Consider the following 22,838-nt stretch of genomic DNA (forward strand, 5'->3'; position numbering starts at 1 on the left):
CTAGATACTTTTAAGTTATATTTGTGGTGCTTTAAAAGTCATGCTTAAATTCCTATCGCTCAGACCTCATGAGTAAAATGCATGATGATATATGCATATGATGCTGGGAGTGAGTATGTTTAAATTGATGTATAAATTATTTTTATGAGGACCCTGAGAACAGTCATTGTACATAAACTCACCCAACATAGACATTTTTCTTTATGCTGAATGATTTTTGAGGGGGTGGGAGAGGGAGAGATTGGTGAGTAGATTTTTTGATTTTGCATCAATAGTCAGAACTTCCTTTCTTAACTGTTTTCTTTTCTAACACAAAGCACTACCACCTAAATGAGTTTTTAGAAAGTTGCTGAAAGATCTTCAGTTTATTTCATCACTGACAAACTTAGATAAAATTAGTCAATGTGAGGAGATTGCTATATACAATAGAACTAAAGCCAACAATGACTTTATATTAAAACGCTTCAAAATTATTTCAATTTCATTGACACAAAGAAGCATTCACAATATTTAGTGTACTCTGTGAAGAATTTATTTGTGCATTAAATGATGACAACTGAGAGTCTTTCACAGGTTTTAAACGGCCTTTAAATTAAATCCTGGTTTTATGTACACTGAACTCTAATTTTATAACCATTCTTTGTGATTACTAGGTAGACCAAGATTCAAGATAGCTAAGGATAGTAATATACCCAAGTATATACTATTTCATATAAAAGTGATTTAAAAGTTAACTGAAAATTTGAAGAATTTTGTCAGCATAAATAATTTTATCTCCTTAATTAAAAATATAAAGAGTATTTCTATTGTTTACAACCCTTAAGCAAAGTTTGAGACAACTTCAGCAAAGTGAATATCCTATAATAAGAAAACTAGATGCCTCCTAAGTTTTGATATACTGTAGGAAAAAATGATATTACTTGTTTGTGAGATATTAATTATTAATGATTATAAAGAGAGATTTTTGTACAAGAAAGGAAAAATTAAAAAAACAAAAAAGTGTGCATTTACAATAAATGTGACATCTTTGTGGAGGAAAAAAAGGTCATAATTTTTTAAAACATCTATTATTTTGTTCTTTAAATAATTTCTATGTCTTTGGCTTGACTAAATGAGATAATTACTTTTAATAAAAAGAAAGAAAAGAATTCTTATGATAGACCACAATATTATCAAATTCCTTAGTGTATGGTATTTAAAACAGTAACATATTGTATAAATTATCATACAATGTATATCATATTTAAAGGCTATATGCATTTCTGGAAAGCAATTTAGCAATGTATATTTAAAAACTTCAAAAGGTCATATCCTTTGATGTTATAATATTGCTTCTAAGTTCTAAGCATAAAGATTTGGAGTGTGTGTGTATTGGGGGGACTAAACAGAAAAAAATGTTCATTGAACAATGAATAATTATTGTGGATATTCTGAAGAATTAAAATTTCCAATGATGAATTAGTTAAGTAAGCTCAAATATATAATTTTTATCAAAGAGTTTGTAGCCTTGGGAAATTCTTTTCTTATACAGTTAACTGAAAAAAAAAATCAGGTAATAAATGTATATAAGTTAGGGATGAAGATGCTCAAAACAATAGGAAATGATGCATTAAAATAGAATGAAAAGAAATACATGAAATACTAACAGTGTTGCTTTTTGGTTGGTGAGAATTCAGGAGTTTTTTTCTCTTCTATTTTGTATTTGACACATTATCCAAATATTTTCTATAAAAGTTTTAACATTTTATTTATTAACAGAAAATAATATGTAGTAAATGTTAAAAAAAAAGGAACAAAAGGGAAAGTCTTCTACTCAGGTTGTAGGAAGTTATGATAATAGAATAAATGGTTAGATGCAAAGTCAATAATTTGTGAAAACGCATCAGTGAGCTAAGAAGGCCAAGAAATGAAAATGAACCAAGTTCATTTTGAGAGGTGGACAGGCCCTTCCTGTGAGAGAAGAGACCCATGGCTGCATTCATCCCTGGGTCTGCAACAGAAGAGGTGCAACCAGACCATAGAAAGGAATAGAAAAGAAAAGAGTCAGACTTTTAAACCAACTTTTAACAGACAAGGGTTGGCATAAAGGCTTAGAATTCCAAGGAGTGCCTCCTAGTCCTAGTGAGCTCTCACCCACCAGCCAATTGTTTCCATGGGGCCTTCACTGAGTGCCTGGAGGCAGTATGCCAAAGGCCAGGGGATTCACAGAGTGAAAGACAGCAGTTAGCTGAAGGCATGGGACAGAACACAGGAGTGGAGAGACATGTGTTGAGGCACATGGAGCCCCTCACTAAAGTGCTTGACTACTGCAGCTCATACTTCAGGGAGGGGCAGGAAATCCCCAAGATGCATAGATCTCATGGTGTGAAAGTCAGCAGCCTGACAAAATAGAGCTGAAAAAGATTGTTCCTAGGCACAGAGGCCTTCTTCTAAAGCAAGGCAGTGGCTAGCCGAGGACTGGGCCAGAGCATCAGGGTGGAGGGACACCTCCTGAGATGCGGAAAGCCGAGGACAGAGCTGGAGAGCTGGAGAGCAAAGTGAAACCCCCAGCAACTTAAAAGATGATGGATGATTCAAAAACCTGAAAGAGTTCTTCTATGGCTTGGAAAAGTGTCAGATGGACTAAAACTCATATAATGGTCACCAGACGCTGCTGGTGCTCAGATCCCGGGGTTTGCTGAAGGAAACGTCTTGATTTGGCTCTCAAAACCTAAAACCAGGGTAAATGAGTCATAAAAAACAAAAACAAAAAACTATGACAAATCCCACCTCCAGTTTAACAACAGAATAATCCAGCCACCCCATGTGGGAAGCCTGATAGAAAAAGATGTCTGCCCTTTTCAGGTTGTTAATATTATATGCTCAGTCCTTACTATTTTATCTACAATGCCCAGAATGTAATTAAAAAATTACAAGGCAGAGACCCAAAATTTAGAGTAAAAATAAGAGCAGAAAGAAACAGATGACCCAGAGGTTGGAATTTGCAAATGAATACTTAATAACTATTATAAATATGTTAGATGATTTAGTGAAAAGGGGGCATAAAACAGATGGGGAAATCAGCAGAGAAATGAGAACTTAAAAAAAAAACAACCAAATAGAAATTCTAGAATTGAAATACTCAATTCAAAAATGAAGAATTCATTTGATATGTTTAACAGCATACTGGACACAGCATGATAAAAGACCATTGAACTGGCAGAGAGGTCAATAGAAATTATCCAACTAAAGCTTTAGGAGAAAAAATAAATTCAAAAGCCTGAACCATCTGATTTGTGAGATAATAAATAATTGTCTAGTGTATGTGAAATTAGAAGTAAAGAGGTGTGTGTGTGTGTGAGAGAGAGAGAGAGAGAGAGAGAAAAGATTTGTGAGGACAATGACCAATAATTTTTTAAATGGATGAAATCAATGCACATGTCCCAGAAATTCAGCAGACTTTTGGCAGGATAAATAAAGAGAAAGCCATACTTGGACCCATCATAATTACACTGATATAAATCAAGGTAAAAGAAAATCTTGAAAGGAGTGAGAGAAAAAAGCCACATTATATTTAAGGGAACAACAATAAAAAAAGACACCTGTCTTTTATTCAGAAACAATGAGACCAGAATACAGTGGAATGACATATTTAAAGTGATTAATATGCATTAAGATAAAGGAAAAATAATGGTATTTTTCAGACAGAAAAATTCTGAGAGAATTCATCCTTATTAGGCCTTCAGTGTAAGAAATGCTTAAAAAAAGTTTTCTAGGCAGAAGAGAAATATATCAGATGGAAACACAGATTGGCAGGAAGGAATGAGGAATACCAGAATAGGTATATACGTGGATAAAAATGATAGGCTAAAATAATCCAAAAACTTATATACCTATCCTTATTTATTGCTATATTTTTATCTATCTTTTTAACTATGTCCAAATCGTGATTCATTTAAAAATCTATTGACTGTTTAAAGCAAACATAATATCCTCTTATTAGAGTTTTAATTCATGTAAATTACAGCTCAATAAAAAAGTTAAAGAAAACTAGAAATAATATTCCCTAAATGACATATTCTTTTTACCAGTGTCCTTTTAAAATAGTCCTGTAATATGTGTTTGGTTTATCCCATATATCACATGTTAGATATGCGATTCCAATTAGTTAAAATGAACAGTACAAACATATATGAAGTAAATATTGCAACATTTAATTTGTCCTCACTTAAGCAATAAGAAACGCCAAATATTGTCATTACATCTTTAACCCTTACTTGAATTTAGGAAATAAAAGGAAGATCAGATGAATAATCTATAAAATATGAATGTGATAACACATTGCCTATCTCTAAACAGGTAAAGCATGATTTTTATCTACATCGACTGATTTGTTCAAACCTGCTTTTCTAATGAAATCCCTTCCCCTGCAGCAAGAATTCTTTGAACGCCTCTATATCATGTACACTATTGGATATTCCATCTCCTTTGGTTCCCTGGCTGTGGCTATTCTCATCATTGGTTACTTCAGGTGAGTGATTCCTATTTGCATTTTTATCCATCGATGACACAGAGATTTCACAATTTGTGGCCCCAGATATTATTTTGCCCAATATAAGTTTTTGAATTCAGCTTAGTGTTATTATATTATTTGACTTTGATGATTTATTTTTTATGAGGAATTCAGGGGTTTGTCAGAAATCTTGAAGCATCAAAGCAGTATGAAATAGTCAAACCAACAGATCTGTACTGCAGTGTATCTGTTTGCACAGAGATGCAGAGTTGAATTTTCCCAAATGATTTTGGTGCATTTGAACAGAAATTCATTTTAAATAATCTCAAAAGTTATCTATCATATATAAAGCAATAGTATTTATTGTGGTTTATTTTTTTATCCACTTATTTGTCCAAATTTAGTGATATATTTGAAAATTAATTTCCAAAAGTTACATTTTAGTTTTTGATCCCAGTTGTTCCTATTGGAAATATACAATAATGTCTTTCTGTCTTTGTTCCAGTTTACTATTTTTTTCCTCTATTGTGGGAAGAGCTTGGGGTCATTCATGTAGTTTCTTTCCCCATTTCTAATTTTATCCGAATCTATATACTGAATATTTTTCTCTCCATAGACGATTACATTGCACTAGGAACTATATCCACCTGCACTTATTTGTATCTTTCATACTGAGAGCTGCAAGCATCTTTGTCAAGGACCGAGTGGTCCACGCTCACTTAGGGGTAAAGGAGCTGCAGTCCCTGATAATGCAGGACGACCTACAAAATTTCATAGAAAAAGCGCCTTCTATGGACAGATCACAATATGTAAGTGTTTTCACCATTTTCTCTCATGACTGATTCGTATAACATTACAAGTAATTGAAATCTCATAGTCCACTAAATATATGTTAACTTGTTTTGGCTTAGCTTATCTGTGAGAACTAACTGGAATAGGTGACCAATTTGTATAGTGATGTTTACTATTTCAATTCTGTCCTCAACTCTCATGTCTAATCACTCATCATCTTAGATTATTAAAAGTGCTTGGGCTCGGGGTGGCCAGTTGGCTCAGTTGATTAGAGTGCGGTGCTCTTAACAAGGTTGCCTGTTTGATCCCCACATGGGCCACTGTGAGCTGCACCCTCCACAACTAGATTGAAACAACTACTTGATTCAGAGCTGATGGGTCTTGGAAACACACACTTAAAATAAATTTTTAAAAGTTAAAAAAAAAAAATGCTTGGGCTCTTTTCTCAAGAACATTCTGGAATGGAAGCTTCAAAAAGGACATGATTGGAATGGCCTTTGATGTACGGCCCATAGCGGCTGTCACCACTTGCAAAAGTAAGAAGCCCACTTTTAAAACCAGCAGCTTGGGATTTAAAAGCCCATGACATTTAGTTCCTTTATTGTAGACTCAGAAACTTGGTTCAGTGGAAGATTCCATGGTACTTGATTCTGCTTTAAAGGTCCTGGTATTATTTAGTAAATAGAACAACCCAATTCTTCAGTTAATTAGATCATTAAAGCAATATATCTGGAAACTCAGTATAGTAGATTAATTGTCATGTTGGTGCAAATTAATAGCCTATCTGTATCTCTGCCCTTTGCCTTGTAACTTTGTATTCCCTGCTGATTCTGATTCTGGATTGACTTTGTGGCTTGTTTTACACAATAGAATGAAGTGGATGTGATAGTGTACCAGTTGAGGGTAGACCTTTATGAATGAGGCTAGCCAAGATGAGTTGATCAGCAGAATCATCTAGGCAATCCATAGATTCATAAGATGTATCAAATATTTATTGTTTTAAGTCATTAACTTTTGGGGCATAAAAAAAAAGACCAGAATAAAATAAATTTATGGTAGAATGATGGATAATATTTGCTTTTCTATGCTTTTCTGTACTTTCTTAATTTTCTCTAATGATCATGCATAATTTTTTAAACAGGAAAAATTAAGGAAAAATGACTTTTTTGTAACTTCTAAAGTAAAAAAAAAGTCTTATTTTAAAAATAGAATCAAACCTGTAGTCTTAAAAATGCTATGGTAAAATAATTTTCTTCTGGTCTCTTTCAACAGTATTGGCCTTCCTATGTACAGGAGACATTAGATTATAAAAAAAAGAAACCGAAGAATTGCTTTTTAGTGATCTAACGTTGGCATCCCGTTCAATTAGCAGTTCTAATGTGATGCAATTCCTGTTTATTTATAACAGGTTGGTTGCAAGATTGCTGTTGTGATGTTTATTTACTTCTTGGCTACAAACTACTATTGGATCTTGGTGGAAGGTCTCTACCTGCATAGTCTAATCTTTGTGGCTTTCTTTTCTGACACCAACTACCTGTGGGGCTTCACCTTGATAGGCTGGGGTAAGGCATTTATGTCTCCTTTTTTAAAAACTGCATTATGGATTTTAGGGCTCTCTGTCAGACCTATCATTAACATTCTTTCGGCCATTTTCCGGAAATAATCCCTCCTCAACTTTATTCCTCCTTTTTTCTTTTTCATTGTTTATTGAAGAAAATTATTAAGATCAGGTCTATAACCCTCCCAGTGGTAACAAACTTTGTGCCTTTAACTTATGGTTAGTGTTCTTAGGCCAGATTCTTGAGGGGATTCTTTGGCAGAAATGTAAGAGAACACATTTTTAGCCGTATTAGCCGTACACATTTAGAAGTACCCTGCTCATGTCTTATGTCAGTGTCTGATTTAGCAACAATTTCATCCTCAAATTTTTGATTTTTGAATTTCTAAGCTGTATTGACATATCTTTGATTGGTGTTTCTAGGTTTTATGATGAGAATGCCAGAAAGGAATTTATAAGACCATCTTGACGGCATTACAAATTACAAATTACAAACTAATTACATAGATTTACAACAATACAAATTTCAAACTAATTACATAGATTTACAACAATACAAATTTCAAACTAATTACATAGATTTACTATGTCTTTTGGAAGGAAATAATTCAAATTACTTATGGGATAAGTAAGAAAAAAAAAAGATATTCAGCTTACATTCCAAAATGCCTTACGAGTACCAGAGGGATTACTGGACTAAGCATTAATTCAACATGATATGGAGAAAGGCTGTTGTTTGTTAAAATTTAAGAGAAATTAAAGATCATATGTAGTTAAAATTAAAAAGTCTTGAGATTAACAATTGCGGGTGTCAATTGCTATTTTTATATCTAAATTATGAGGTGCTAAGCATAGGAAAAAATTAAGTGGCTCAAGATTAAATATGAAGGGTTTCTCCTCTTCAAAGTAAAATAAAATAAATAAAATACCAATAAAATAAAAATATTTCAAACTTTATTACTCACATTGTAGTGATGTGTGGAATTACATTACTTGTATTGATTTTGCTGATTCTTAACAATAAATGGGAAGGGAAGGAAATATTGGAAAGGATGACACATCGGAACTTTAATAAATTGAAGGCAAATATTTAAAATGACTGTTTTTACACATCTTTATTATGAAGCAGGATGTATAGACAGTAAAAGCAATTTCTTTATTTAAAAAAAGCAATTTCTAATATTTTTTTTTCTTTACCAATCGCATTCTTAGTTTTCCCTATCCCTGCCTCAGTTTCTCAATTTTCTCATAAGTAAGGCACTTTATTCTTGGTTCCATTTTGTTTTTTCAACTACACATTTAAAAACATATATTTTGTTCTCTATTTAAAAGGTGTCAGTCTTGTTTCTTTATTCTTACTGACTGTAATTTACCTCTATATCAGCAGCCATTTTTAATTTTCAGCTGTCAAAATTAAAAATGAGATGGCAGAATGTACATATTATCATATAAAAACCCTATTCTGGTTATACCATGTAGTCATATCCCTGTTGCCAAGCTTTCACGTAGAATATTTTCATGTTCTGTATTCTCTGAAAATAATCAGAGGAAGGTATTATAGTTCCACTTTTATTATCTCAATATAAAATGATCTTAATCCAGTAAACATGTTTTGATCAACCATTTATTAGTAAATACAATTGAAATACAGAGATACCTGTAGAGTACCCACATACAAGAAGCATGTAGTCTGACCATTAAGGTTATTTTGGTTTTTTGTTTGCATGTTCTGATCATATGTATTATATTCACAATATTTAATTTATAAAATCTGTTCTTTACAGTTATTTATGAGAGTCAATATAACACCTTTGCACAATTAAAAATCTTTATTGTTTGATTCAAGCATAATTTTAAAATCTAAAAAAACTATCTCTCCCTTCCCCTATGATTTTTAATGGCATTATTAATTCTACTAAAGTTTACCTTAAAGTTAAAATTGTATTTAACCACTAGAATCAATAAAAGATCTATATTTTGACCCTACTTTATGAAAGGAAAGGGACTTGGTTGTCTCTGCATATCACTTTTTCCAAATTTTTAAGGCATAATTTGGGGTTTTACTCTTAATCATTTAAAATTATATAGATTATTATCTCTTTAAAAGAAAATAAATTATAGTCAACTTCAGATTCATATTTATAACGATTATGTAGATTTATCTCTGTGGGTTTACCTGGTTTCAAGATTCCACTTCCTCTCTACCCATTTGGTTTTCTGCTGTTTCTGCCCACTGGTAATATTTAATTCAGTAAACCTATTTTCTTTTCCATTGTAGCTCTTCTGTTGCAGACTGGTCCTTTTAAATAATACCTTACTCTATTCTTCTAGAACATTTTTGTGGACTCTGAATTAGATGTATTTTTTAAAGATTTCTTTTGTTTCTGGTAGTAATTCCATCTCTGGAGGGGGTAGCTGTTTCAGAGTTTCATAAATAGACATTCTTGTTTGTAACAACAAAAACTTTCAAAGGTTTGGCCATTTTTCTGACAGAGAGATGTGTTTATTCAGTATTGTCGTAGAGTCCTGTGAGAGTTGAGAACAATTCTGCCAAAATTACAGAGAAGGACTTCTAGGTTCCTTAAAGAACAAATCAGCAGGTGGTGATTTCCAGCATCCTGCAATGAGTCGTGAGGGAGCTGGAGTCCGGCACAGCCTGGAGTTTCATGTCTGAGCAGTCAGTATAAGCTTGTTTCTCAAGGTTTCTAGTTAGTTAGACATCGTACATCGGTACCAAATCTCAGAATCCCAATGTCATGATGGGTCACTAACAGTTAGGACTAACTCTACACTTTATGATCAAGCTATGACTTGACAATACTCCAGTAGCACCACAAGAGGAAGGTAAGGCTGAAGTAGGGCTCTGTGAAACCTCTGAAGTGTCCAAAACAAGGTAAAACTGTATAGACCTAGACAAGGAGAGCATATTCCCTCTCTTTGGTTTCAGAGCATCTCTGTTTTATGCAGTGGGATGCTGCATAAGTTTTTATTTGAATAAAAGGTTTAATTGCTAAAACATTTTGAAGGTTTGATTATCAGTTCAAACCTTCATTTTACAGGGCAATCGTAATGAAGCCGCATCAGAACCCACATCTACTTATTCTTAGAGATTGCCTCTCTCCCAGAGTCACTTATTTTTACTGACATATTTTATGAAAATAACTCAGCTGTCAAGGTAAATGCATATATTGCGTAACATTCAAATTTACATTAAATTTACTTAAATTTACATTTAAATTTAAAATAACATGTGAATTTCAAATATTTTTTTCTATATATGTATGTGTTCTCAATTATGTAATAATGTGATGCTAAGATTGGTGATCAAAAAAATCTTAGAGCCCTAAAGTGGTTTCTGTTCTTTATTCCTCTGTGGTTGTCTGTATGCTAGTCTTGTGAATGAGGGTCTTCCAAGAGGAGGAGAAAAGCAGTTTCATTAAGGTATGGTGCCTGACATATTTGTTATAATTATCATCTAAAAATATAATTCCAACTCAAGCACCATTAATCAATGTATATAGAACATCACTCAGGAAATTGCCTGATCAGGAGATTGTAAAGGAAGCAGAAGATAAAGACCTGCAAATGAGAAAATGGGGAAATGTTGATCAAGGGCAGGCAGACACTTTATAAAGATAGCCAAGGCAGCAGAACAGCAAAAGGATCTATGTAAGGCCTTTTTGAGCCATCCTGTCAGAAGGGGCCATGCTCTCTCCATTACATGGTATCTTTCTGAAGTCGTGTTATTAATTTTGTCTTCTACACCAGAATATAAGTTTCAGGAAAACAACGATATTATCTGCTTACTGTTTTATATTTTGAGACTAGAACAATCCTCGACACATAAATAGGCACTTAATAATTGCTGATTGGTTGTGTGGTTGGATGGATAGATGGATGGATGGATGGATAGATAGAATATGTGAGCTGAACCTAACCAGAAATCTGTAGATCCAGTTTAACAAAAACGTCTTTCTAGAACATAGAATTCAAGCAGATTTTTAAAGAATAGAGTTATAAATAAATAATAAATAAAATTGGAATATAGAATCATAAAATTAAATAGCCTCACAGGCAGGTTGAGGTTAAATTCAATTAGATAATCACTGATGACACTGAAGAAATTCTCTCTTGTAGGGTATCATCTTATTTTCATTTTTTCATGAAAGTTTTTTCATCTGAATCTATTTCTATGTTCACTTTTTTTTGCTAAGAAAGAATATCTGAAAAATTACAAACATTTTTAAAAAGTAAAGAATTTAATACTGTGTTTAAGAAAAAGTGTTCTAAATAAGATTAAAATGTTTTCTCTCCCTTTGTAAGGTGCTTCCTAGCTTTTGTAGTGTTTTCCTCATGGTCTCTCTTCCCTTTTTTTAAACTTTTCTCATAAAGGTCACATAATGAAAGTTACCCGTTAAGTCCTTTGATCCTCTACTGTAATGTTCCATACAAGTTATGGTTTGTGATTTCTTTTTGTGATGTCAGAGTCTAATCAACTCTAGCATGAACTGAACAGTCAGCCTTTCCTGGGGGCAAAGGACTCATGGAAACTCAGTGTCATAGAGTTGATGTTGCAAGCTCTCAAGGTGTTTATCACTCATTAAGGACAACTATCTCATGCTCAAATCATCAGACTAACATAGCAGCCACCCTCACCAGACTATTAATGCATGCAGATGCTTCTGTCTTGAGCCAATATGAACAAAAGGAGGCTTAACCTGATCAAAACGTCCTGATTTTTTAACTTGCAGAATAGTCTCTCTATGCCTTCTACTTTTGGAATGAAAATCTTCTAATTTTTTATTTTTCAATTATAGTTGACATTTAATATAGTTTTATACTAGTTTTAAGTGTACAACATAGTGGTTAGACATTTATATAATTTATGAGGTGATCCCCTCAATTAGTCTGGTACCCACCTGGCACTATAAATAGTTATTACAACATTATTGACTATATTCCCTATGCTGTACTTTACATCCCCATGACTATTTTGTAAATACCAATTTGTACTTTACTGCCTTCACGTTTTTCACCCCCTTCTCATTTGGTAACTATTAGTTTGTTCTCTGTATCTATGAGTCTGTTTCTGGTTTTTGTTGTTGTCTGTGTGTTTATTTTGTTCTTTAGAGTCCACATATAAGTGAGATCACATAGTATTTGTCTTTCTCCATCTGACTTATTTCAGTTAGCATAATACTCTCTAGGTCCATCCATGTTGTTGCAAATGGTAAGGTTTCATTCTTTTTTATGGCAGAGAATATTCCAGTGTATATATGTACCACATCTTCTTTATCTAATCATCTATTAATGAGCATTCCATATCTTGGCTGTTGTAAATAGCGCTGCAGTGAACATAGGGGTACATATATCTTTTCAAATTAGTGTTTTAGATTTTTTCAGATAAAAACCCAGAAGTGGAATTGCTGGGTTATATGGTCATTGTACTTTTGATTTTTGTAGGATCCTGCAAACTGTTTTTCATAGTGGCTACACCTATTTGCAATCCCAGAAAATCTTCTGATTTTTTTAAAAAACAACAGTCTCCATGCAGCTCCTCATGAGTCCCTCCAATTGCTTCACTCTTTCTTGAAACCGCGTGGCACGAGTCACAGTTGAATGCACCAACCACTGCCTGCTTCTGGCCCAGAAAGTTTGGGCCACTGTTGGTATGACTTGACCCTATATCCCTCTAATGAAACTTGGGCCAATCTTCGTTTTCAGACTCGGGAACAAATAACATCAATGTACCGGCTCATTTCTCAAATGGACAAGATGAACATTAAGACTGTTCTTGTTCACATACTAACGTTTTTCGTCCGTTTTTCTCTGTCAACTTATGATAGCATATTTTTATGTGTGGTGAATATAAGGGGAAAAAAATCCCTTAGTCTTAAAAGAAATATGGTCTCTGAATCCTTTTCTGATTGCAGGGTTCCCAGCAGCATTTGTTGCAGCCTGGGCTGTGGCACGGGCAACTCTAGCTGATGCAAGGTGAGTGAAAAAAAGGTAAAGAGAGAGCCTCAGATTTTGTTAAGACACAGACTTCCTGTTTGCAATTCACACTTGATGACATTGCACTTTAGGGATGTCATGTGGGAAATTACCTTGATGTAAGGGTGGCCTATGACACATTATCAGCAAGCTATCCATCCCAGAGGTCATGGTACAGTAAGACTCGCAGACCAGATTAGGATGTTTGAATTTCATGTCTTATGAAATCAATTTAAACATATGGTGGAAAGCAAGGGGAAAAAGATGAGTGAGTTAACACACGTAGGATATGGTTCAGGCAGGGGGAAAGACCACACTACCTGAGTTGTGGGATAGGCAATATTCGTATCTCCCCTCTTGCTCTATCTGCCCCATCAGCTTTCACCACTGATGGTGTGGTTATGAGCACTGGAGACGAGCTTGCAGCAAGGAGCCCCACAGACTGATGGTGCCTCAGGTCCGTGGCACACACTTGCTGTCTCAGAAAGATGCAGGTGCAAGTATGCCTGGCCACAGGTGTAGCTTGCCAGTTAGTCTGCTGCGCAGCTCTGTGTTTTATTTGAGTTCCTTGGGCAAAGGTGGGCATGGATTTCACCAGTCAATGGTTGAAGTAAGATGTCAAGAATACTAAGCACTTCTTGTGTATCAGGGATATTCCGTGTCTCATATATTTGTTGTATCGTGAATATAGTGGCCAGTTGCCTCATATATATTTAGTACCGATGTTCAACGTACATGTGCTCTACTTACTACTTACCTGTATTTAATGAAAACTATGGGTTTCATCCATCCCACTTGTTTTCTTGTCTTCTATAGCAGATTTAAGTGTTTTTAAACAATAAAACAAATGCACATTAGAAATAGAATCCATCCTAGTGAATCACTAGCTCCCCCCTCCAGTTGTCTATGTTTCTCTTTAGGGCTGCATGATTAATGGATATTGAAACATTAATTTTTTGCATATTATTCCTGTTTTTAGTAATGGTGAGTTAAAGAAAGTAGAAAACCATTCAGGTGCCTGCTGTTTACTCTCATGGTCAAACTTACTGCTATCGACTGAGTGGTGTTTTCCTAAAATTCATTTGTGGAGGCCCTAACCCCCAATGTGCATGTATTCGGAAATAGGGTCCTTAAGGAGGTAATTAAGGTTAGATGAGGTCATAAGGTTGGGACTTTGAAATGATAGGATTCATGTCCATGTAAGAAGAGACACCAGAGAGCTTCCTGTCTCTCTGTGTGAGCACAAGTACAGGTCTTAATGAGCACACAGCAAGATGGCAGGCAGAGAGGCCTCACCAGAAACAGAGCATGGTGACATCTTGATCTTGGACTTCCAGCCTCTAGACTGTGAGCAAATAAATGTCTGTGGTTTAAGCCACCCAGTCTGTGGTATTATTGTTAGGCAGCCAGAGCAGATGAATATACTTACGTTACATGAAAAAGCGATTTCAAGAGAGACTGCTTTACCTCAACTGCAGTTATGTTGATCATTCTTTTATGTTAACAGAATGCAATTTAATGTCCACAGACTGTGTACATTTCATGACAGCAATTTCTTTTTGTTAGGTCCTGGGACCCTGTCTTTAATTTGAGCCTACATGTTTGTTTTCAGTTACTAGTTATTTTCTTCAGAAATCATTTTGTCTGCTACACAGTGAAAAAAATGCCACATTATGTGAGCATATGAACTCTGTAAAGAAACTGCCACTGTTCCTGAAAATCGGAACTCTACAGATCATTATCTTTAGATGTAGCCCTCCTACTACTTGCTTCAAAACCCCCCATTCACCAGCTTCCTTCAGTTCTGGAACTCACTGTCTGAATTTTTTTACTTGCCTTTACCTCTTCGTGCTATTTGGATGTGTTAGCAATTGAAGGTTAATGTTTTCTACGTTATTGTCGTTATTGCTATGTATACACAGCAATAAGGAAAGCTGAAAGAAAACTTGCAGCATGTGTTGCTTGATTTCTTGGAGGAGGGGGGAAAGATTGAGTCAGTAAAGAGGTACTAAATAATGCTAAACAATTTTACCCTGAGAAGTGTAACTGTATCACTTAGATTTGTAATTTTAGAGAAGGTAGGACTGGAGGCATTTTTTGGTCCAATCCCTTCATTTGAGTGACGAATAAAATGAGACCCAGAGACATCAGGTTGCATCGTCAAAGCCCACACAACCGGCTTAGCGCAGTTCTGACTCATTCATCCATTCAACAGATCTTTTAGGCCTTGAGCACGGAAAGAAAGCAAATATATTCACAATGCATATTATATTAGATTAGATAATTAGTTTTCTTAGTTATCTTGCATTCTTAAAAATAACAAGCTAAATCATAAATCATTACTACTCCTAAGTCTCTTCACTGAAAAAATAAATACAAGTTGATTATTTTGAGGCAAAGAATCCATTAGGCAATAATAATATTTTGAAAACTACAACTGGTATTTGCTCTAAAACAGTTGAATTAATGTAAAAAAATCAAATAGTTTAGGTCATGTGATTCCTCTGTACAAAATATTTATTTCTACTTTACTCAGAATAAAATCTTGAATTTTACAGTCCCCTGATCTAAGCAATAATTGGGTTGAGGCATCATTTTATTTTTATTTTGCATATAAAATAAAACTGTATTACGGCATATAGGCCACGATCTCAAAATTGCCAGATTTGATTTCCCATGAAATTCAGCTTGTCTACAGATAGAAAGTTCTCATGTTTTTTTCTTGAGCATAATCTATCCTATGTATAGTGCCATGTCACCAAGTTCAGGTGGAGCGAGCAGACTTGGAGCATCTAAAAAAGACAGATGGGATTCCTGCTCATGTCTCTTACATCTGAGATTCATCTTTTTCTGATCTGGCCTTTCAAAACGAGAACTCGGATTTTCTCTGCATCTTGGCTCTTTAGAGATAAGCAGATCAGATCCAGTGTTAGAAGACACTCTAATCTGTATTGAATATACAAAGGAAGTCTCTCTCAGTTCCAAAATTCTATCAAAAGTGTAATTTGACTATAGGATACCATAATTGAGTAGTTTAGATTGGACAAATGAGTTTAAAACGTGAGTATTTTTGTTTCTCTGTCTTTTTAATTACGAAAGCAGAAGCACCTTACAAGACACCTTATTATCTTCTCCCTGCTCATTCAAAGGAGATAAGAGATGCCAGCAGGAAAGGTGGGGCCTTCAATGGAAAGGACGAAGAAAAGATACCCTCTGTCATTCCTAGGCAATCTGCAGGACTCTCAGTGCTTCTCCACTTCCTCTACTCGGGTCAGGTCTGGAGTTGTAGAGACAGCACAGTACTGTCAATACAATTCCCTGGATCCCTCTGGCAAAACAGTGTATCTCCTGTTTCCAATCCTGGCTGCAGGAAGTCCAGCTTCTGAGTCAGGCCTCCCTACCTCCTGCTCTCCCATTCAGGACTGCCTTTTTACTGACGTTCATTGATTCCTGCATTTCCTAGAGTGTGAACATTTCTTTTTAAAAATTCTGAATGAAGGGTAGTTTCTGGGCCATGTTCACAGAGTAAGGGTGGGGCATTTAAGAATCAATGGAAAACAAGGATTAATAGCATTTTCTTAAATAAAAAATCTGAAATCTCAGTTGCCTCTTATATCAAAGGGCAAATTTGAAACTTGGACACTGAAAATGATCAAAGTCAAATTTTTCCTGTTTTTAGCGGTAGCTGCTTTTGACCTACTTCCAAATACAAGTATTTTGTAGAGCGGGAATTGTGTAATTGAATTCCAGTGTGTTAGCAGACACCACGATGAAATGTCACTGAGGCAAAGAAAGTAGATTGTGGCTACATTACCAAATGTTAAAACTGAAAAGAAACTTAACGGAATCCAAGAGTCTTGTAGCTGATGAATCAGTGTTCAATTGATAGTCACACTCATATGCCACTTTCTTTATGGTAGAAGACCTTTCGCGGGTAGTGTGATAGGCATTTTGTACAACTCAGTAACACTCTTTTTTTTCTTGTCTGGTTGAATAATGTGAAAAATAAATACATGCAAATAATGCTAGGGAGTGTTCAATAACATGCCATTTCCATGTCTTTGATTTTCATGTTATTCAAACTTCAAGTCTATTGACTTTGCTGATTGCAGTGTGGTTGGGCCAGAATTGCACTCTCGGCTAGGGATCTGGTTGATTTAACTGTGGCACATTCTGCCAGTGGAATGCTGTGCTGCTGAGCTCTCTTTGTACTGATCTTGAAATTAAAAAAAATATATATATCCCGTTAAAATGATAGAGCAAATTGTAGAACAGAGTAGATGTTGCATTTTTGTGCCATAGGGGAAAATAAGATCTAATATTTGTATTTGTTTGTGTATATATAAGGAGACACTGGAGGCATATATAATAAAGAAACAAAAGATGTTACCTTCATGGAATTGGGCAGGGGCAGAGTTAGACAGGAATATGGGGGGAGGGGGACTAAGATGTCTCAATGTCTGTCTTTTTTATAGTTTGATTTTTCAAATAAGAATGTACTGCCTATATAAAAAAATGAAATTTTCAAAATATGTAGTATTACTTGTGTACTGAAAATGTTTTGCCTTCAAGGAATAGTTGAAATAGCTTCTCATTAACCATAACTCTTCATTGATTTAAAAGTAACTTCTTGATAAGTTTATCACCTAGAATTTAAAAATTATCATTATATTCCTAAAATTTCTTTATAAGATTCCATTTATTGTTACCACAATCAAAGCTAGGTTTTGTTTAAGGAAAAAGAAACTGACAGCTTTTATTTATGTATCTTTAATTTAAAAAAAACATTTTTATTAAAAAAAATTGTTTTACTGTGCTAAAGTTTCAAGTGTAACTAGTTTTTATGAACTCTGTTTCTTAATCTAAAGCTTGGGGCTGGAGTTTTTGGTAAATCTTCAAATACTACTTAATTCTCACTGCCTAATTGCTTTGCCAATTTATTAATGAAAGTTCTTTTTCATGTCTCAGATGCTGGGAACTTAGTGCTGGAAACATGAAGTGGATTTATCAAGCCCCAATCTTAGCAGCTATTGGGGTAAGTTTAAAAGCCTAGAAAGTTAAAAAAATAAATAAATAAAGGATGCATAATTAAGCTGCTGCTAAAACCCAGAGAAAGTTTGCCTGTCACTTTGTTCTACGAAGGTTTAGGAAACTCTTACATTACAGCAATAGCTGTTGGGAGAGTCTGTGTTGGAGATCAGACCCTTATTCCTGGCTGACACTGAGAAGTTTATTTGATGAGATTTCCAACTTGCAAAGTAAAACAGTAAAATTAGGTGATTATAGAGGTTCTAATAGAGTCACCATTGGTGAAGAACTGGAAATGATGGTACACGCAGTAAATCTGGAAGAAAACTTAGTAGAAGGCCATTTTCATCTTCTAGAACTAAATAAAACTATGATAGCTCCAAAGCAAGAGTTCTTCAATAATTTTCCAATATTACAACATCCATTTAATTTCAAAAATCAGAAGAGAGATTCAAGAGCACCTTTCCCTTCACTGAGAATTACCTTTTTGTTTCATTATTACAATTCAGGGTTGGCACATTTCCCTTTAAGGTTCCCTCATTTTACTGTAGAGCCAACTCTGTAAGGGAAGAGATGGGCCCAGGACCCCATCTCAGCACTCTGACTGTGGTGCTCCTTCCTCTGAGCTGCTCTGTGTCCTGAAGTGAGGAAGGATGATGTTCATACTAAGTAACAAACACTGTGTGTAGTGCTTACCACCACTGGGCACTGGTTTAATTGCTTTATTTACATTGATTTATCTAATCCTCCCAATCATTCAAAACGAGGAAATGCCCAAGGTCACATAGCTAGTAAGTGGTGGAACTGGGATTCTAACTTCAGGGTCAGTATCCCTACCCAAGATGCTCTCTTGCACTTAAAAGAGAATCTAACATCCCTGACAGCCCAGAGGAGATGCTGTCATCCATGCCCACACCCCTTTACAGCTGTGCCTCAGCCACGTTGTTTTCCTTTCAGTTCCTTGAACTGTCTACCTCTGCCCCTCTCATTGTGCGCTGTGCGCCTGGGAGGCTGGGATCTACTTTTTTCTACTCCTCACTTTAAATGCCACTTTACTGTGCTTCCTTGATGCTCCCAAACTAAATTAGGTCACTTATTATAACCTGCAGACTGTAATGAGGTTTTTCCTTCTCAAGATCATTACAATGTATGAGGTCTGACAATTAAGTTCGCGAACTCATCCTAGAAAAAGTGCTACATGCCTCATTGCTGAATGTCATTAGGGTCACCTTCGAAGTACTCCCCTTGGGAAGCTATGCACTGATACCAGTGCCTAGTCCACCCTTCAAAGCAATTTTGGAACTCTTTTCTGGAATGGCCATCACAGCTGTCATCGTATTACCCTTGATGTCCTGAATGTCATCAAAATGTCTTCCTTTCAATATTTCCTTTATTTTCGGGTAAGGGAAGAAGTTATTGCGGGCCAGATCAGGTAAGTAAGGAGGGTCTTCCAATATAATAATTTGTTTACTGGCTAAAAACTCCCTCACAAACAGTGCCATGTGAGCTGGTGCATTGTCGTAATGCATGAGCCGTGCATTGGTGGTGAAAAGTTCAGATCGTCTAAATTTTCATGCAACCTTTTCAGCACTTCCAAATAGTAAACTCGGTTAACTGTCCAGTTGGTACAAATTCATAATGAATAATCTCTCTGCTATGAAAAAAGGTTAGCAACACGGTGCAACAAAGCTCGCGAACTTAATTGTCACATCTCCTATAATGCTTCTAATTGTTGAATGCGTATCTTGCCCACTATGTTGCAAGGTTAAGTGAACAAAAACCATGTTTTTTTCTAAACGTGTGTATTCCTAGCACCTAGCAAATAGTGGTCCCTCAGTAAATACTTGTTGAAAAAATAAAACATGCATACAAATTAGATATCCTGGGGAACTGGTAAGAGGGAAGAGGTGAAATCAGAGCACAAAGCAAATATAATTACAGAAGTTCTGAGTCCATTTCGTATAACCTTTTCATTTTTCTAGAGAAGGAAACTGAAGCCCATGCAGATAAAGGTCACGTGGCTAGTGGGACAAAACAAAAACTATAACCTGCAGTTTTTGACCATGTTTTCACTTGCATTCCAAAATGTCAAGCTCGTTTCTTGAATTTATGGAAAAAGATCATTCCATTTTTATGGTAATCTTTATAGTGTTCTTATATATTAACTTTAGGATAAAAAGTTTGTTTTTCAGTATTATATGACATGTAGCGTGGTTTTATGTAAATAGATATGCTCCATATAAGCAGCAAACATTATTTGCCAAGAATTTTCTATGTAAATTTTAAATTAATTCTGACTTTGGATATTATAAGAGCACAGGTTCTATTAATTGGATTTTTGTATATCTGGGAGTAAACTCTGATAAAATGTGATCAGAATTTCTAAGCAATATCTGAAGAAAACTAAATTTAAGAAAATAAAGGAGTTTGTAAAGGAAGAGCATTTACAGGTTCTAAGTGGAAGAAGTCATATTAAGAGAATTGAATTTTAGAGATAATCATGGAGTTCAGTACAAATTTGGAAACAACCACTCAATTTTAGAATTATAGAATCTAAAACTGTAGCACTGTTTTCTGTGTTTTGTTCACATGTGTTAAAATTATTTTAAAGAGAACTAGTCATTAGAAAACATTAATTTTTGTCCTGAAAATAAATGTCTCCAAATATAACATTTTATTATTCACCTGTTTAAGCACAGTGGGTGAGGCAAACATTTCAATGTGACAAGTGCTATGGTGGGGTTGGGGTGTCAGGAATGGCTCCTGAGAAAAAGTCACATTTAGCCTGAACCTGAGAATGAGCTAACCTGTGAGGCTGAGTATGTAGGGAGAGGGGAGAAAGATACAGACAAACGTGACTGTAGGAACAAAATCTCAAGATAGCTTGAGGAGCTAGAGGTTTCATGGCTGAAATTTTGAGTTTTTTTCTTTCAATTCATCTGATGTTTATTTTATATTTGTATTATTTTAAAGCCATGTTTGCATAAAATTCATTCTATCTGTTACTGGCTTTAATGCTTATGAAAGATCATTTTATTCACCTTCTCTATGTTTTATTCCATTGTTTTGTCTCTCATCAGCAATATACTTGAAGTAGACCTTTAAGCAAAATTTTTCTTCCAAGGTTATAAGAGACACGTAAAAATTCTAAATGATTTTTCTCTTAGAATTATTTTTTCATACTTAAAAAACAAATCTCCGGAAGCTTCCTCTCAGTTTTGTTCTTTTTCATTCCATTTGTCCAGTAATATAATGTCATTTTTCCATCTGCAGACTCAGGTCTTTCTTTAGCACAGATTTTTTTTCTCCTGTTTTCATTGATTTGTTCAATTTATCAGTATATTTTCTTCAGAAAGAGAAATAATCTACCCAATGACTCCCAGTTCCATGTCCTCTGTATGAGCATCTTATCCCTCATTACACAAGTCTTTGTTCTTTATCCCTGCATTTGAGAAGATTCTTCAAAGGTTTTCTAAAGAAATCGTGGTAGCTGTTTTCCTGCTTTGTCACATCTACTGTTTGCTGTTTCTAATGTTGATTTTTAAAACACAGTTATAGTTTAGACTCTTTACAAACTTTTCTTAATCCGTCCTGCTCTTTAAAAAAATTTCTATGTCCATCTCAATCTGCTATTAACTCTATTTTATGGGCATTGTAGTGCAATGGCTAAGAGTCCACACTGCATCTGGGCTGCATGGATGTCATCAGGGCTCTGCCACTTGCTAGCTGTGTGACCGTGTATAATTTGTGTAAGCTGTGACTGAGATTCCTCATCTGTAAAATGGGGACAATAATATGCATGTTTCATAGAGCTGTTGTGAAGACTAAGAGTTAATTTATGTTAAGCACTTAGAAGAGTAAGTAATCGGTAGTTTCTAATTAACCTTTATTCTACACTTTCCTAAATTATTCAGAATAGTAATTTGGAATTTCATCCAACCATTGTTGCAAATATCAATAGGTGTGTGCATGTGTATATTTTGTTCACCTATCTTTTAAGGCAGCACGTTCTATTCAATCTTAGTTTTTCTTAATTCTTTCCATAATCCACTTCATTGTCCTTAAGTGTATCCTGTTAGTTGTTGAACTGAGGTACTGCGGTTCTGTGTATCTTCTTTAGTCAAGCTTCTGGGAGTTTTCAGTATTTACTTAGTATGGTCTACTGACCTGAGGACAGAGTCCTTGGTCATGCGCATTTTAATATGGATGGAGCTTAAGGTTGGCCCATCTGCAGCCACCTGCAATTCTTCCCTTTCCAGGAAGAGGGAACGACAAGTGACAATCCCCAGTTGGCATTGCCTCCACAGCTCTGCCCCTTTGTCCCCCACACAGTAGTCACTTCCCAGCTGCATTGTATTGCCAGGGACTGAAGTCTTAGAAAGAGAAGAATTAATGGGGCATGAAGTAAGTTTGACCATTCAGAAAGTGGCTCTCCTGTGATAGATGAGCAGCTTATCGTGCTCTTACTGAACAAGATTCTGTGTCTTTCACCCAGATGGTGTAGTAAGTGGGGATGTTTTCATGTTTTACATCTTTTTATTCTCCTTAAGAGAAGGTATAAGGTAGTGGTTAAAAATTCACAATCAGACTCCTCACACACCTGGTTCAAATTCCAGCTGAGAGCTGGAGGTCAAATCAGTTAATTTCTTTGAGCTGGAGTTGCTTCATGTATAATAAGTGGAAATAATACAAATGCCTGTCCCATATTCATGTGTGCATTTAAACTAGATAGCGCTCAGTAAACGGCAGCTCTGATTAGCCTGAAAACATTCCTCTTCTTCCACCAGCTCACAGCACGCCTCTGTCCTTCCTCCAAGGTATGGGGCTCAAGACCCAGCCCGCAGTCCTTATAGAAAGCTGTGAAATTGGTGAGAGGTGCCTACGGGGTAGTCAGTGGTAGGATGGCAAAGAAGGTGGCAGAGGGTTAAGGCCTGATACACATGATCAGCTGGATCAGGGAGTGGGGCACATCAA

At 35.3% G+C, this 22,838-nt stretch overlaps 1 protein-coding gene across 2 annotated transcripts in view; it reads left to right on the top strand.

Annotated features, from left to right (window-relative positions):
* Positions 1 to 22,838, top strand: part of PTH2R (parathyroid hormone 2 receptor) — a 53,814-nt gene that overhangs the window by 21,250 nt on the left and 9,726 nt on the right. For both annotated transcript variants that reach the window (XM_019726956.2, XM_074312239.1), the window contains exons 5-9: positions 4,413 to 4,510; positions 5,109 to 5,301; positions 6,693 to 6,846; positions 12,776 to 12,836; positions 17,805 to 17,871. In XM_019726956.2, coding sequence (XP_019582515.1) covers positions 4,413 to 4,510; positions 5,109 to 5,301; positions 6,693 to 6,846; positions 12,776 to 12,836; positions 17,805 to 17,871 — 573 coding nt within the window. The remainder of the gene's footprint in view (positions 1 to 4,412; positions 4,511 to 5,108; positions 5,302 to 6,692; positions 6,847 to 12,775; positions 12,837 to 17,804; positions 17,872 to 22,838) is intronic.

The sequence above is a fragment of the Rhinolophus sinicus genome, linkage group LG01 (assembly GCF_036562045.2).
Source record: "Rhinolophus sinicus isolate RSC01 linkage group LG01, ASM3656204v1, whole genome shotgun sequence".
NCBI classification, from domain to species: domain Eukaryota; kingdom Metazoa; phylum Chordata; class Mammalia; order Chiroptera; family Rhinolophidae; genus Rhinolophus; species Rhinolophus sinicus.